Genomic DNA, 13,472 nt, shown 5'->3' with positions numbered 1-13,472 from the left:
GCCTGAGAAAAGATTGATGTATATATTTTTTTCCTTTTTGAATTTCAACCCCCAAAATATTCCAGCAAAAAGTGGGGGGGAGCTTGGGCTGGGTCTCCTTCAATGGACATCTGCTGCCAAAGAGGACAGTGGACTTGCCCCACCCCCAGGCCACCCCCAGCCCAGGTCCCCCCTGCTCAGCCCAGGATGGGGAGAGACAGTAGAGGTGGCAGGAGAGCTGGGAGGAGGACCGGGCAAGCAGTGCTTTGGGGTAAGAAGTTGGGCTGAGGCTGAAGGGCGGGAGAGCTGCCCAAGTGCAGTCGTCGTTGCTTAGTGCTGGAGCCTCGAAGCTTGGCCGGGGCTGAGGGAACTACACGGGTGCAGGTGAGGCAGGCTAGGCGGGATGGCTGCGGCCAATGAGCTGGGGAAGGGCGGGGCTGGGAGCTGGCCCTCCCCCTCTAACTGATGATCTGCCGAGGTCGTCCGTAGCCTGTCATGCCAGCCTGCGAGGCCCCTCTGTTGCTGCCCATCTGTAGGCCAATGACATGCTTTCCCTCCTGCAGTTGGCTCTCTGTGAATTCCCTCTTATGCTCCTGGGCTTTCCTAGAAGAGGAGGAACCAGGATAAAGACTTGCCAGACTGCATGCTTTCCCCCTGTTGTCTGTTTCCTGTTCCTTCCTAGCCTGATGACATTCCCTCCCTGGTTCACTTCTCTTGTTCGTTAATCTAACATCCCACAGGTTAGGAAGACTTGTTGAGCACAGGAGGGTAGGAAGGGAGCAGTCAGGAAGTGTTAGAGACCCATTTTCCCCCTCTCCTCGTCCTTCGCCTTGTACCTTCCCAGCTATCTGCTTCCCCAAATCCCTCGCACTCTTGGGTTAGCCCAGGCCACCTCCCATTGCATGCAGAGAGCCAAGCTTAGAGTGCAGGGAGCCCTGGTGGCCACGTACTTCATAAACCAGTTGGGATCTCCACGGTAGTGCCCATCATTCTTGGTCACTGCCAAGCTGCCCAGAGCCATCAGGGTCCTCTGCACTGCAGCCAAGTCTTTGCCTGTGAGAAGAAAGAGGGGAGGGGGGCTGAATTTCAGGACTGTGTAAACAGGACTCCAAGGCAGCACCTGCCCCACTTTAGAAAAATGGCCAACCCAGGGGCAAAATCTGTCCCAGAATCAAAGGAGGCATCAGTAGACCCCATGGTATGCCCTTGTGAGTGTGGCATGGTATTCTCTTAGCATATCCCATTCCCGCTGTGCAGACCCATCGTGGCACGCTTTGATCATTCCTTGTCCCTGCCTCAGTCTCCTGTCCTCCACCTGCCTCCTCTACCCCTTTTCTCTCTGTACCTTCAAAAAGGTCAACAGTCTGGAACATGTCAGTCTTGGTGACTCCATAGTCCTCAGCTGCCTTCAGGAACTGAGCCACCTGCTCCATCTGCTTGAAGACCATGGAGGGTGGGTTCTCAGGCACCTTCACTGGCTTGGAGCCATCGGGATACAGGCTGTTCACCAGCTTGCTCAGAATCTGCCAGGCATAGAACAAACGCAGCTCGGCACTCAGCTCGGGGTGCCTGCCCCCACAACTGGCAGGATGGCACAGCCCCGCTCCCTTCCCAGGGTGCCACTCACCACGCCGTTCTTCAGCCAGACCTGGAAGCCCAGGCGCCCACGGTCTGGACGACCCACATCAGGGCCACACTGCACTACGATCCATTCCACCAGCCGCTCCTCCAGCTCCTCGTCGTACTTCTTCTCAATTTTGGATTGCACTTCGCGGCTCATGCCATAGGAAGGACCCTTGTTGGCCATGTTGGAGAAGAGCTAAGGCAGCACAGGCCAGAGGGAGAGGGCAGGGGATCAGAGACTGCTCTGCTTTCTCTTGTGCGAGGCAGGTCTCTGGCTCTAGGTCTAGGATGGGGGACTCCCAACCGTCCTAACTGTTTACCTCCCTGCCCTTGCTTCCTGATTTTGCTTTCATGGCACTGCTCATCTGGGCCAGGCTCATTGCCTCGGTTCAGGGGGCCTCTCTGAACTTGGAGACCAAAGAAATGGGAGATCAGATCTTTGGCAGCTAGACCAGGGGTCAGTAAACTTTTTATAAATGACCAGACAGTATTTTAGGTTTTGCAGGCCATTTGGTCTCTGCCGTTGTGGCATGAAAGCAGCCTTACAAGTCTTTGCCTGTGAGAAGAAAGAGGGGAGGGGGGCTGAATTTCAGGACTGTGTAAACAGGACTCCAAGGCAGCACCTGCCCCACTTCAGAAAAATGGCCAACCCAGGGGCAAAATCTGTCCCAGAATCAAAGGAAATAAGTAAATGTGTGTTTGTTCCAATAAAACTTTATTTACACAGATAGCATTTAGCCCATGGGAATCGTTTGACAACCCGCAGTCTAGAACATTTGTTCTTTGCCAAGATTGGCCACAGAGGCACTGGAGAGGGCTTCTGGAGGAGGCCACATTGCCCCGCAAAATAAAGCCAGCAGGTGTCTGTCCAGCTTGGTGTGAGGTGGTTTACTGGCTCTGCCTCAAGTTACGGAGTTACCGCCAACTCTTACTTCTTGTCCACTTTATCCTCTAGCCCAGAAGCTGGAACTCCAAAACTCCAGCTCTCTGCCAGGTCAGCTCAGCCTCTGGCCTGCAGCTGGAGAGGCTGAAACCTACCCACCCCTGGCAAGGTCTAGGAAGCCACCACAGCACCAAAAGAGCTGTTGGTCAAGCAGCTGCCTTTCCTCAGGGGAGTCAGGTGAGAGAGAAAGAACTGGTATACCCACCGGCTTTCCCTCCTGCCCCAGACTCCTGCCACTGTAGGAGCTTAAGTAACCAAGAAGCCTAAGTCCTCCAGGGATATCTCAGGGCCAAGAATCTGCCAGCCAGAGCACGGGGAGGCCCTCCCTGTCCAGACCAGCAGCAGCTGCTGCCCTGAGCACCTGGGGCTGGCAGTGCTCAGGAGAGCCCCACCAATGGAGCAAGGCTGCAGGGGCAGGGCCAGGCAGGTAGGCCGCTGGGCAGACGTGAGTGTGTCTGGTCAAGAGGAAACTGACCTGGCCACAGGTATCGCCCTGGCGTAGTGTCCCTTCTGCCTTGAGGCTGTCTAAAGAGCCTTAGGAAAGCAGTACCAAATGACGCCAAACTCATCCCCTGGCCTCAGACAGGTCAGAGGCTGGGAGGGAGAGAACAGCCTGGGGATGGAGGCAGTCAGCAAATCCCCCCAACTCTGTGTCTTGTCAGAGCTGAGACCCTCTCCCCACGCAGCACCATGGGAAGCAGAGTGAACATCACTCCACATGGTCCCAGGTCAGCTGCCAAACCCTATCTGCCCCATCCTTGCCCACCCCACAGCTGACAACTTTCTGAGCTCCAGTTCCCCATCTGCAGTGAGGGCAATGTTATCTACCCCAGAGGGCTGAGAACGTTCAATGAGACAATGTCTGTGACTGCCTGACATACTGCCTGTCCCTCAGCAGAGCTCCTCAAAACATCAGTCCCTGGCCCCCCAGAGCTGGTCTCCTGGTAGTAACCTGGGAGAGCCAGCCCCTGACCGAGGGGTAAAAACAGTAAGCGTCTTCCCACTCCAGCCTCCATCCCTTTTCAAAATCATTCACTGAGGGAGGGGATGACCAAGATTGAAAGAAAGAACACGTGATGGACTCATCTAAATACCAGCCACTGGGCAACTCACCCCTCTCTGCATCGGTTTCCTTATTTGTAAGTGAGGGCTAGGCCACCTCGGAGGACAGACGCGGTGCTCTCAGCACCCCCATCCTCTCCCCGTCAGTGATGCCATAGAACCCAAGGGCAGAGTGATCAGCTCTGTTCGGCTACAAACAGCCAAGTGCCTCCCCTCTGCACCCCACTTGTGCCTCACCCCTGCTTCCCAACCGCCAAGGACTCGTGGGCAGAGAACTGTGGCCCAAACTCACAGGGCAGCTGGGGCCAGATGACCTCAGCCAGCCCTTCATCCTGGCCGCCCGCCGTCACAGGCAGGCTGCTGACATCCCTGTGGTCCAGGCACCCACCACCTCCATGCTCTGCCCTCCTTGTATTCGCCCAGCCCACCTGCTCTCCCAGACCGTGTGTGGGGCATGTGAGGACCGGGATGGGAGCAGAGTGTGTGTCTCCCAGAGCCCCACACCCCACTTTCAGTCTCAAGAGATTCAAAACAGACAGTCAAGATGTCAAGGCCCACGGTGACAAGTACACAAAGTTGCAGCCCCTAGATCTAGAAACGACCCTTGGATTTTGGTCAGAACAAGGGAGGGGGATGAAATGCACCACACCTCCACCCCCACCCTTCTCCTTTCTGGAGAAGAGTCTGAAAGTGGTGAGTTCCAAGAAATCCGTCAGTCCTCTGACTTCCGCAGTCCCAGCTGAGGAGAGAGAGAGGCCGCAGGGCAGCCCCCCGGGAACATTTCTAGACAAAGGCTTCTGGGCCAGGACGGACAGGACGGCTTTGGCCCTCCTGCCCTGTGGCTCCCGTCAGCCTCGTCTCCCAAAATTCCCTCCCCAGTGGCCCCGTGGGTGATGCTGAGCCCTGGAGAAAGACAAAGCGTATCTGCAAAGGGGCAGGGGCACCTCCCACAGCAGGAACCCAGAAACCCAGCAGAACCAACAGTCTCCCCCGGACTACTGTTTCACCTCCCCCCCTCCCCTGAGCCCCACTCCCTTCCAAATAAAACACAGCCGACAGGAGCAGCAAATAGGAGCAAGCACATGTGGATCTCGGAGCCGGCAGGAGGGATGGCTCATCTAAATTCTGGGTACGCAGAAGAGCAGCCCTACTCACTGCTGCCCTTCGAACAGCACCACTGAGGGGAACCAGCCAGACCCTTCCGGAGGGGCCCTGGGGCCCAGGCCTGCCCAGCCCCGTCTGAGCCACCCAGGCCATCACTCCAAAGCTCCTCCCTGGTAGTACCCACCCCCCTCCGCCTGTAGTGGGGGTGACCCCCTACTCTCAGAGCACGGAAGGAGCTGTGTACCCCGAAAAGCAGCTCTCCCACCTGTCCTTGCACCCTGCCACCCCAGCCTGGTCCAGATTACAGTTCTGTGGTCCTGCACATCCCCTCAGTGGTTACCCAGGGGCTCTCCTGTGCTGCTCAGGCCTTGGGCTCCCGCCAGTGGGACACTGCTCTCCAGCATCAATGTACCCACACACCTCCTCACCTCCTCAGACATCCTCCTAGATGGACAACAGACGACACAGACTTGGGCCTAACCTTAGGCACCTTGAACCTGACACACACCCGGTGACTGTGGCTGAAAATGGGGCGCTTCCTTCTCACCCCACTTCCCAAGTTTCCACTATCAACCCTCTGCACCGGCCAAGTCACCCTGGACATTTCAATGAGCCCAGGGCCACCCAGTCTCAGCCGTGCAGGGCTCTAGCAATACCATCCCACCCCTCAAGCTAGGATTCCCTCCCCATTTGGAGGCTAGGAATGAGAGGGTGGGCTTCCCCAGCTAGGGAGCTGGGGCCCAGGACTTCCCCAAAGCCCTGCCTACAAGACGCCTACTGATACTGTCAAACCCCAGTGCGACTTCCCTCCACCCCTGGGACAAACGGACTTACAGGGGCTCCTCAGGGCTCGCGGGCAGGAGTGAGCGCTCTCTGTCTGGACTTGGACAGACAGGATGGGGCGCTGGCTGGGTGAGGGGTTTAAAGGGCTGCCGTAGTGGTGATGTCAGCCTCCCCCGCTGGCTCACCCCTCGGCCCCCTCCCGGCTGGAGGAAACCAGCTCCCGTTCCCCACCCCCAGCCCCCCCAGTGACTCCACACAGGCTCCATATTTGGGGAAAGACACCAAGTTGGAGAAGTCTGCCGGGGGCTGCCCGAGACATTCCCTGCGTGCTTTGGAGATGGAGCGGGCGGGGGCGGGGCTGCGCTGCCGGCGGGGACCCGGCGGGAAAAGCCTTTTATGGGCAGGACCATGAGGCTCTCCCTGCTGTCTGGACTTGGGGCTGCTCCTCCTTTACTGTTCCCTGCCCCCAAGTTTGAGGGGAGGGGGAATTCAAGAGGGTCTGGCCAGAGAGAGAGGAAAGGGACGAGGGGGACGTACCCCTGAGGTTTGTGGGGGACTAACCAGTCACCCTCTCCTCCAGCAGATTTAGCTCTAGTGGGAGATAGGAACTACCCTTTCCTGTGGACCAACTACATGCCAGGCACTTTGCAAATGCCCTCATTTAATACTTGGCTACATCGTAAGTGCGTACTTACTCTCCCCATTTTACAGATGAGGAAACTGAGGCTCAGAGTGCATCTAACCCAAGGCCACATGGTGGCTGTGAGTGGCAGAACCTGGGCCTCCCTGCCGACCCCCAGGTGGGAGCTGGAGAGGTGTCAGACCCACTCTTTCGCTGGTACCACCCTGCTCAGGGTGCAGAGAGCTTTCAGCTGGGCTGAGTGTTGAGTTACAAGCTTCGGTTGGGGTGGGATGTGAGGGTTCAGCAGCAGCCAGTTTGACCCTGGCCCTCATCCGGAGGGCAGTGATAGTAAGGGGGTCTCGAAGGCCTGCCAAGGCATGAGACACCAACACCGGGGTAGGAGGCTCAGAGGCTGCCGTCATCCCTCCCTCCTCACCCTGGACAACACTTGGACTCCATCACCCCAGGAAGGACACCCACTCATCTTGCTTGTACCTGGTTTTAGGGGTCTCAGAAAGGGATAGAAGGTTAAGAAAGTTAGAGACTTCCAGTGGGGTCTCTGGGCAGCCTGCTGCGGCACCCCGACCTCCGTCCCCAATCCTAGGGCAACCTGGCAGGAAGGCGCTAACACTCCACCCACACTCAACACCCACACGCAGCACCCCCAGAAGAGGGGCGTCCAGGCGCCCCCCCCCGCCCCCCACTGCAAGCAGCCGCCTACCTCCAGAGCCTAGGGGCACATAGAGCTATAGTGCCCCCCAGCGGCGCCTGCGGGGAAGAGCAGGGAGAGGAGCAGAGGATCAGCTAGGGAGCCGCGCACAGCCGCCCTTCAGTTGCGTCCCGGAATTCACTAGCTTCCTTGCCTCCTTTAGCCTGTTGAAATCTAAATCAACCTTCCAGGGTCATTTCAAAACTCCCTCCGCTGGGTGGCTGCCTGTCATCCAGGCACCGACTCACCCACCATCCAGCACCACCTTGAGTTTCCTGAGCACCACCCCGACCTCAGCCTGCAGGCTCCTGCCCAATGAAGCCACATCAGGGAGCACTACCCACGCCTGCGGCCTGCTGAGCCGGGAGAGGATCAGGTCAGGAGTGAAGCTACCCGTCTGGTGGGTGGGGACCCAGTGAGCAGGGCCGCTGCCATTTGCCAGGTAAAGGGGGATCTCAGAGGTGAGCTGGCACAGCTGAGGCCTTTTCACACTACCCTCCCGGCCCGGCACAGTGCTTGGCGCCGGGCAGGCCCCTGGTCAATGGTTACTGCATGGATGTCACAGCTTCAAGGAGAGGAAAAACATGGAGGAATCAAGGATCTATTGTTCCCAGTATGACTTGGGCTCAGAAAACAGAAGGGAGACCAGAAGAACTAGAAGATGCAGGTCCCCCGCCCCACCCCTCATTCCCAACATCTCCACCCAGAAGGCGGGAGCAAACAGGGGCCCAAGAACTGCGTCTGGTTGTTTCTTTAATTGAATGCAGACTCATTCATAGTAAACAGAAATGCAACCATAGCATGGAAACAGACATTACACAGAGTTCTGAAAAAAATCCAGACCCACCTCCTCTCCCAGCCCCAGGGAGAGCTATAAAAACAAGGCGGAGAGAATAAAACACATTCCCACCCAGAGGCTGAGGCCTGACCTGACCTCCCCCAACCTCGGCATCTGGAACAAACCAGATAGGGCGAAGGGGATCCAGGGACCAGAGCAGCCAGGGTGCCCAGAGCTGGAGCAAGTCAGTGTCAACTCCAAGGTTCCATGTGTATGCACGTGTGTGACTAACACAGAACGTGGCTGAAGACTGGATGGAAACTTAGGAGCCAGCCCTGGGTCCTACAGTGAAGCTGGGACCGGAGACCTAGAGGGAAATACGTCCCTTTCTTGAGCCCCTTTCTAAGATAGGCACTGGGGCTCCCGCGGCTGTGGAGGAGGCGGCATGGGCTGGGCCCTCTGAATCCCCCCTCCACTGCCCCTGGACATTCCTGGGCAGTGTCAATGGCACTGAAAGGCCCCCAGCTGGGGCTTGGCAGGAGTTAAGGGCCTGGAAAGAAAAAGGAAGGAAAGGGGTGAGTTGCTTCTTCCCTCCAATCCTGCCGCCAGCATCAGTCCGGGGGCTGACGGGAAAGTGACCTCTGAGTTCAGCCCCTCAGATCAAAGGCAGTTCTCACACATGGGCTGACCCTCATTGCTAAAGAGCCAGCCAGGGCCCCTCGCAGGCCTTAGCACCAAAAGCCTGGCACCAGCTGGTCAGCCCCCAAAATCCTACAACCCCATCCATTTTGGCTGACTAGAGGAGGCAGTAATGGCAGCCAGATACAGTCCCAAAGAGAAGTGGGCCCCTACTGCAGGACAAAGAATCAGGCCCCAGATCAGGCAGGGAAGTGGGACTGTGGGAGGCAGAAAGGGCTTTCGGCCCCAGGCTTGGGGGGAGGGGAAGGACGGGCAGACTGCAAGGCATGAGATGGGCAGGGCAACACTTCCCTCCTCCCTCCTGCAGAGGGACAAACGGAGAGCCAATGGACGGGAGGACCCATGGAGGGGCCCCAACACTGAGAAGAAAGCAGCAATTTGGCCAACGTCTGGGGTTTCAGAGGAGCAGGCCTCTTCCCAGGCCGAGGGCAGCTGCAAGGCTCAAGGCCACTCCCATGACTGTCCTGGGCCAGGCCTGGGCTAGACCTCGCTGTCCTGCCACCACCCAGCACTGGGCAGCAGGGCTAGGACTCACGCCTCTGGCACTATGGAGGCTCTGGGCAGTGAGGCCGAGGCGCACAGGGCCTCATGAGTGAAGCAAGGGACCCGGCACCCGCTAGAAGACGTAGATCTTGTCCCGCTGCACCGTGTCCAGGTCGTCGTCCAGTGTCAGCAACACCTGGGGGGTGGACGCTGAGTCACGCACAGGAAAGGAGGCAACCTCCACCTCTACGCCACCCTCCCCACTCAGGACAGAAGACTCTCACGTACCAGGAATGACCCAAACATGGCGATGGAGGAGAGGAAGTGCCAGATGTCGTGGTCATCAAAGAAGTCAAGGAGGATGCAGTCCCGGTTGTGCTCCCGCGACTCTGCGGGGGTTTTCTGGGGAGGAAGAGGGAGAGCTGCCGGCTGACGCTGCCCTGGCAAGGCTGGGGCAGACCCCTCCCGTCCCCCTCCAGGGCGCTCCCTGTTCCCAGCCTGGCGGGAGAGCACACTTTCTGACTCGTTCCTTGCCCTCCCCTCCCACATCCGAGAACTGGCCTTTCGTTACAGAGGTCTCCCTGGGAACACTGGCTTCTGCCCTTGCCCCCCCCCCCCCCCCCGCCCTCCTCCCCTTACATTCTTCTTCTCCATCTAAGACCAGAGGGTTGTGGTTACCTGGAGACGCTAAAAGGCCACAAAACCTCCTAACGCAGATTCCCACCTTGGACTCTGGCCCCTCCCCTAATGAGGTCTCCATGGCTCCTCCAGGCCCTTTGTTTATCCAAAGCACTACTGTCAGGTCACACACCCCTGCCCAAGGACGATGACGTGGGCCATGACCCGAGGCACTCAAGGGCCTCCATGCTCCACCCGTAACCTCCATCCAGCAAACACTGGCTGGACATCACTCTGTGTCTGGGGGCTGTCTGTGCCCAGGCTGAGGCCGCAGAGATGACCAAGAAAGACCTGCCCTGCCTGCACAGAGCTCACAGTCTTCGCTCGGCTCTACTCAGCAAATTCGCCGATCCCCAAATCTGCCCCATCTTGTTCTGCTTCTCTGTCGTTACTCAGGTCACAGCATCTCTGGGCCACAGGCCCTTCCCATCACCCAGGGCCTTGAAGGCCAAGAGCCAGGCCTGCCTCTTCCAGGAAGCCTTCTTGTACCTCCTAAGTCACAGAGGCCTCTCTGTCCTCTGTACTCCTGTACGTTCCCCCTGCCGATCTTGCCCATACCCTTCATCTCGTGTATCATATTGTAAAGAGCCAGCCAGGAGCTAATGGTCTCTCTCCTGAACTAGATTATAAGTGCCTCAAAGACAGAGACCATGCCAGACTTAGCTCTGATCACAGAGTTCCATGGGAGGTGCCCTATGAGGCAGAGGACAGAGCCTGACATCTGGGGATTCAAACCCCAGCTGTGCCACTCACTGCCAGTGTGACCTTGGGCAGGTCACTTGGCCTCCCTGAGCCTCAGCTGCCTCGTAAGTGAAATGGGGATACCTCCATGCTGACATGTCAAATGTTAGGAGGATTCAACCAAAAAGCAGCTGTGAAAGGGCTGGCCCATGGTAGGTGCTCACAAACGATCTTTGAGAAGAGAATTGGCCATTTGTTGGTTCAGAATGAGCCTGTGGGCAACTCCCCCACCTTTGGCGGAACAACCACCCACCTGCCAGGTGCTGAGTCCCTGGAAGAAGAAGAAGAGTGCGAAGCCCCAGACCACCGAGGTGCAGACGATGCAGAGCAGGGGGATGAGCTTGATCCTCTCCCCACTGCGGAGCTGGGGGTGGCAGGGAGGGAGGAAGAGCAGTCTGAGGGCCAGGCCCTGCCCCGCCCCACTTCTCAGCCTGCCTCTGAGGCGCTTTCCTGGTGCCTTCCCAGGCTTTCAGGATGGACCCTTTAGGAAGCCCTCTTGGATTCATACCACCAGCTCACAGAGCTACACAGCTCAACCTGTCCCATCTTAGCAGCCTGGTGTTTGCACCCCTGATGCCCATCCTTGGCTGGGCCTTCATGTGCCCAAAACCCTGGCTGGCAGAGTATACTGGCCAGGGGGCTCTCCCTGTGCAAGGGGGTCCTCTCACACTGGATGGCCTGAGGGTCCCTTGGGAAGCACCTGGTCCTTGGAGGCCCAAGACTCAGTGAGCCCCCTCCTCAACCCCTTCTGCACTGAACCCCTTCAGCTCTTACAAACTGTGGCCTCAAGTGCGACCAGTTTCACGGGCCATTCTTAGAATATGGAAGGGGCTCAGTAAATGGGTTTCAGGATGTAGCTGGCTCCCAGGGTGTACATGCAAGAGACTTCAGCCTCTCCCCTCCTCACACCTCACTGGCACAGACATATGATGGACATAAAAATTCTCAGCGCTGCCCCAGGCAGGCTGTGCCCATCTCCCTCCCCAGCAGGCAGAGCAACAGGCAGAGGAAATTCAGCCCTCCCCACTCACCTTCATAATAATGTAGAAGGCAAAGTAAAGGAGCAGGTTGCAGATGCCAATGGCCAACAAGTAGGAGGCAAAATCATTGGGACGCATGATGAGCCCGTAGGCAGCCCTGGGAAGAGGGAGGAAGGGCTGATAAAGCAGGGGAGGGCCAAGAGCAAGAAAAAAAGCTCTCCCTTGTCCCTACCCTATGTTTTATTATGATATGGGGCTGGGTTCAGAAGCCCACAGAAAATTCTAGAACCCCAGGTGCCAATACCTCTCTCGTCAGCCCTCATTTCTATGCCCAAAGCTTAGAATTTGTCCGTGGCCCCCAAGGCAGCCAGTGGCTGTCCACCAAGCCAGGCTACTGTAGACAATGGCCAGACTCACAGCGACCAGTTGATAATGTTGCCCATAACCAGCAGCACCATGCGATCCTGGAGGGAAGCAGAGACACAGGGACTGAGAGAGGGGAAGAGAGCCAGGGAGAGAAGAAGGGAAGAAGACCCAAGTCAACTGGTCCTCCCTGCCCCCCACTGGAGGGAAGATTGCAGATGGAGGAGGAGGGGCTGGGCATCTGGGAGGTACCACGTAGAGGGGCCCGCTGCACTGCCGGATGCAGTCTGTGTACAGCACGTGGAAGATGCGACGGCAGATCCCAGAGTCTGCAAGGAGAAGGGAAGGTGCTGGAAGGCACGGGGGCCCTGCTCTCCTGGCCCCTGGCCTGTGCCAGCAGAGAGGGTCCAGGGCCTTTGGAGGGGACAGCTATGCCAAGGCCTCACCCAAATCCTCACCCAGTGATTCCTCCAGGCTCCCAGAACCCAAAAGTCTCCTGGGAGTCCAGGTCCCCGAGGCCACCCACCCCTCATTCCATGGGGCCCAGCAGGCTCCTCCCACACACCCCGCCCTGGACATGCCCTCACCCAGCTTCCAGCGGCCCATGTAGTAGAGCTGTGTGCTGAGGAGCAGGGTGGCCGTGATGTGAATGATCGAAAAGACAATCCAGAACGCTGTGTTCCCTTTGCCGAAGACCTGTCGGGCGGCCACCAAGGGCAGGGATGAGGAGGCACTGGGGAAAGCTGCTCCCGCCGCCTGCCCCTCCTCCCTGCCCAGCCAGGCTGGGACTCTCCAAGGGGCGCAGGGAGGGCACCTTGGGGAAGGTGCAGGGATCTCTCCTGTGGGAGGTGGAGTGGGGGTGTGTGCACGCACACGTGTGTGTGAACGCGCGTGCACCTTTCCTACGGGGTGAGCAGAGCGGGTGGGGGCCTCACCACGCCCAGCACGGAGAAGAAGATGACGATGGCCAGGCAGGCGTAGGCGCTGTAGGCACTGGCGTTGATGTCAGGGTGCCGCTTCTGGTACAGCTTCAGCATGCAGAGCCCGGCGATCATGTACATGAACGACGTGTCTAGGGTGGAGGCAGCGGATGTAAGCTAGAGACAGCCACAGAGCCTCAGCGTGGAACTCCCAGCCCGGACCATCAGGGTGGAAGAGAGGGCCCCCACACCTCCATCAGCTCAGCCACAGAGCAAGCTGACGGTGGGCTGGCGCTTGAACTCCAGTCCCTTAACTATCCCTGCCACACCAGACTGCCACCCCCCTATCTGTCCCCCACAGTGACTTCCCCTGACAATAAAGATAACTTAGTGTGAGCACCCTGAGATCAGAGACTACATCTTCATTATCCTCATTTGCCCAGTGCTTGCGCATGCTCCGTAGGAGGAAACAGTGTCCAGATGCCTATCTTCTATAAGCCAGGACATGTGCACAAAGCACCCAGCTCTGGAGTCTCCTACAGAGCTAAGTCTTGGGGATCCCTGCAGGTGACTTGGGGATGAGGGAGGACTCAGGGAGGTCCCTGCTCTCGGTTCTACGTTCAGCCAGGGAAGAGGGAGGGCCCACTCACCAAACTGGAAATTGGTATAGTTGGGGCAGACGTGATAGCAGGCACTCAGGAGCCCCTCCATCATCAGGGCTGTGCCCATGGCATAGAACAGGCCAAAGTGCTTTGGGATCCCACATTCCTGTTGGGGAGGAAGGGAAGAGAAGGGAGAGAGGAGGTGAGGTGGGATGGGAGGAAGGAAGGAAGGGACCCAAAAGAGGGAGACTATGACAGAGGAGTGGAGGAGGAGTGGGATATGGGTAGAGTGGGTATGTGGGCTGACCTCGGCAGGGCTGAGCAGGGCTGGGCCGGGCAGGGCAGGGCAGGGCAGGGCAGGGCTGAGCAGGGCTGGGCCGGGCAGGGCAGGGCAGGGCAGGGC

General features: G+C 58.2%; 2 protein-coding genes across 3 annotated transcripts in view; both read right to left on the bottom strand.

The window, feature by feature from the left end:
* Nucleotides 1-3: 3 nt before the first annotated feature.
* On the bottom strand, nucleotides 4-5,691 carry TAGLN (transgelin). The gene is made up of 5 exons (XM_046685744.1): nucleotides 5,546-5,691; nucleotides 1,607-1,798; nucleotides 1,325-1,502; nucleotides 930-1,032; nucleotides 4-582 (listed from the first exon to the last, which is right to left on the bottom strand). Exons 2-5 carry the CDS (start codon nucleotides 1,784-1,786, stop codon nucleotides 438-440), a joined length of 606 nt encoding a protein of 201 aa, XP_046541700.1. The 5' UTR covers nucleotides 1,787-1,798; nucleotides 5,546-5,691; the 3' UTR covers nucleotides 4-437.
* Nucleotides 5,692-7,561: 1,870 nt separating this feature from the next.
* SIDT2 (SID1 transmembrane family member 2) overlaps nucleotides 7,562-13,472 on the bottom strand; it is a 16,974-nt gene continuing 11,063 nt past the window's right edge. For both annotated transcript variants that reach the window (XM_046685727.1, XM_046685728.1), the window contains 9 exons: nucleotides 13,118-13,235; nucleotides 12,483-12,619; nucleotides 12,135-12,243; nucleotides 11,800-11,876; nucleotides 11,602-11,648; nucleotides 11,236-11,341; nucleotides 10,458-10,568; nucleotides 9,074-9,187; nucleotides 7,562-8,981 (listed from right to left, as the gene is read on the bottom strand). In XM_046685727.1, coding sequence (XP_046541683.1) covers nucleotides 8,919-8,981; nucleotides 9,074-9,187; nucleotides 10,458-10,568; nucleotides 11,236-11,341; nucleotides 11,602-11,648; nucleotides 11,800-11,876; nucleotides 12,135-12,243; nucleotides 12,483-12,619; nucleotides 13,118-13,235 — 882 coding nt within the window. In that variant the 3' untranslated portion in view covers nucleotides 7,562-8,918. The remainder of the gene's footprint in view (nucleotides 8,982-9,073; nucleotides 9,188-10,457; nucleotides 10,569-11,235; nucleotides 11,342-11,601; nucleotides 11,649-11,799; nucleotides 11,877-12,134; nucleotides 12,244-12,482; nucleotides 12,620-13,117; nucleotides 13,236-13,472) is intronic.

This window comes from Equus quagga, chromosome 14 (genome assembly GCF_021613505.1).
Source record: "Equus quagga isolate Etosha38 chromosome 14, UCLA_HA_Equagga_1.0, whole genome shotgun sequence".
Taxonomy (NCBI): Eukaryota; Metazoa; Chordata; class Mammalia; order Perissodactyla; family Equidae; genus Equus; species Equus quagga.
The sequence above is the reverse complement of the archived record's forward strand: the minus strand, read 5'-3'. Positions and strand labels throughout refer to the sequence as shown.

Bases quoted from the DNA above. Each gene is read 5' to 3' on its own strand.
- TAGLN (XM_046685744.1), bottom strand. From the start codon at position 1,786: ATGGCCAACAAGGGTCCTTCCTATGGCATGAGCCGCGAAGTGCAATCC. The intron at 1,503-1,606 runs GTGAGTGGCACC...TATGCCTGGCAG, and splicing joins TCTGGCTGAAGAACGGCGTG to ATTCTGAGCAAGCTGGTGAA. The intron at 583-929 runs GTACGTGGCCAC...CTCCTCTTCTAG, and splicing joins GATCCCAACTGGTTTATGAA to GAAAGCCCAGGAGCATAAGA.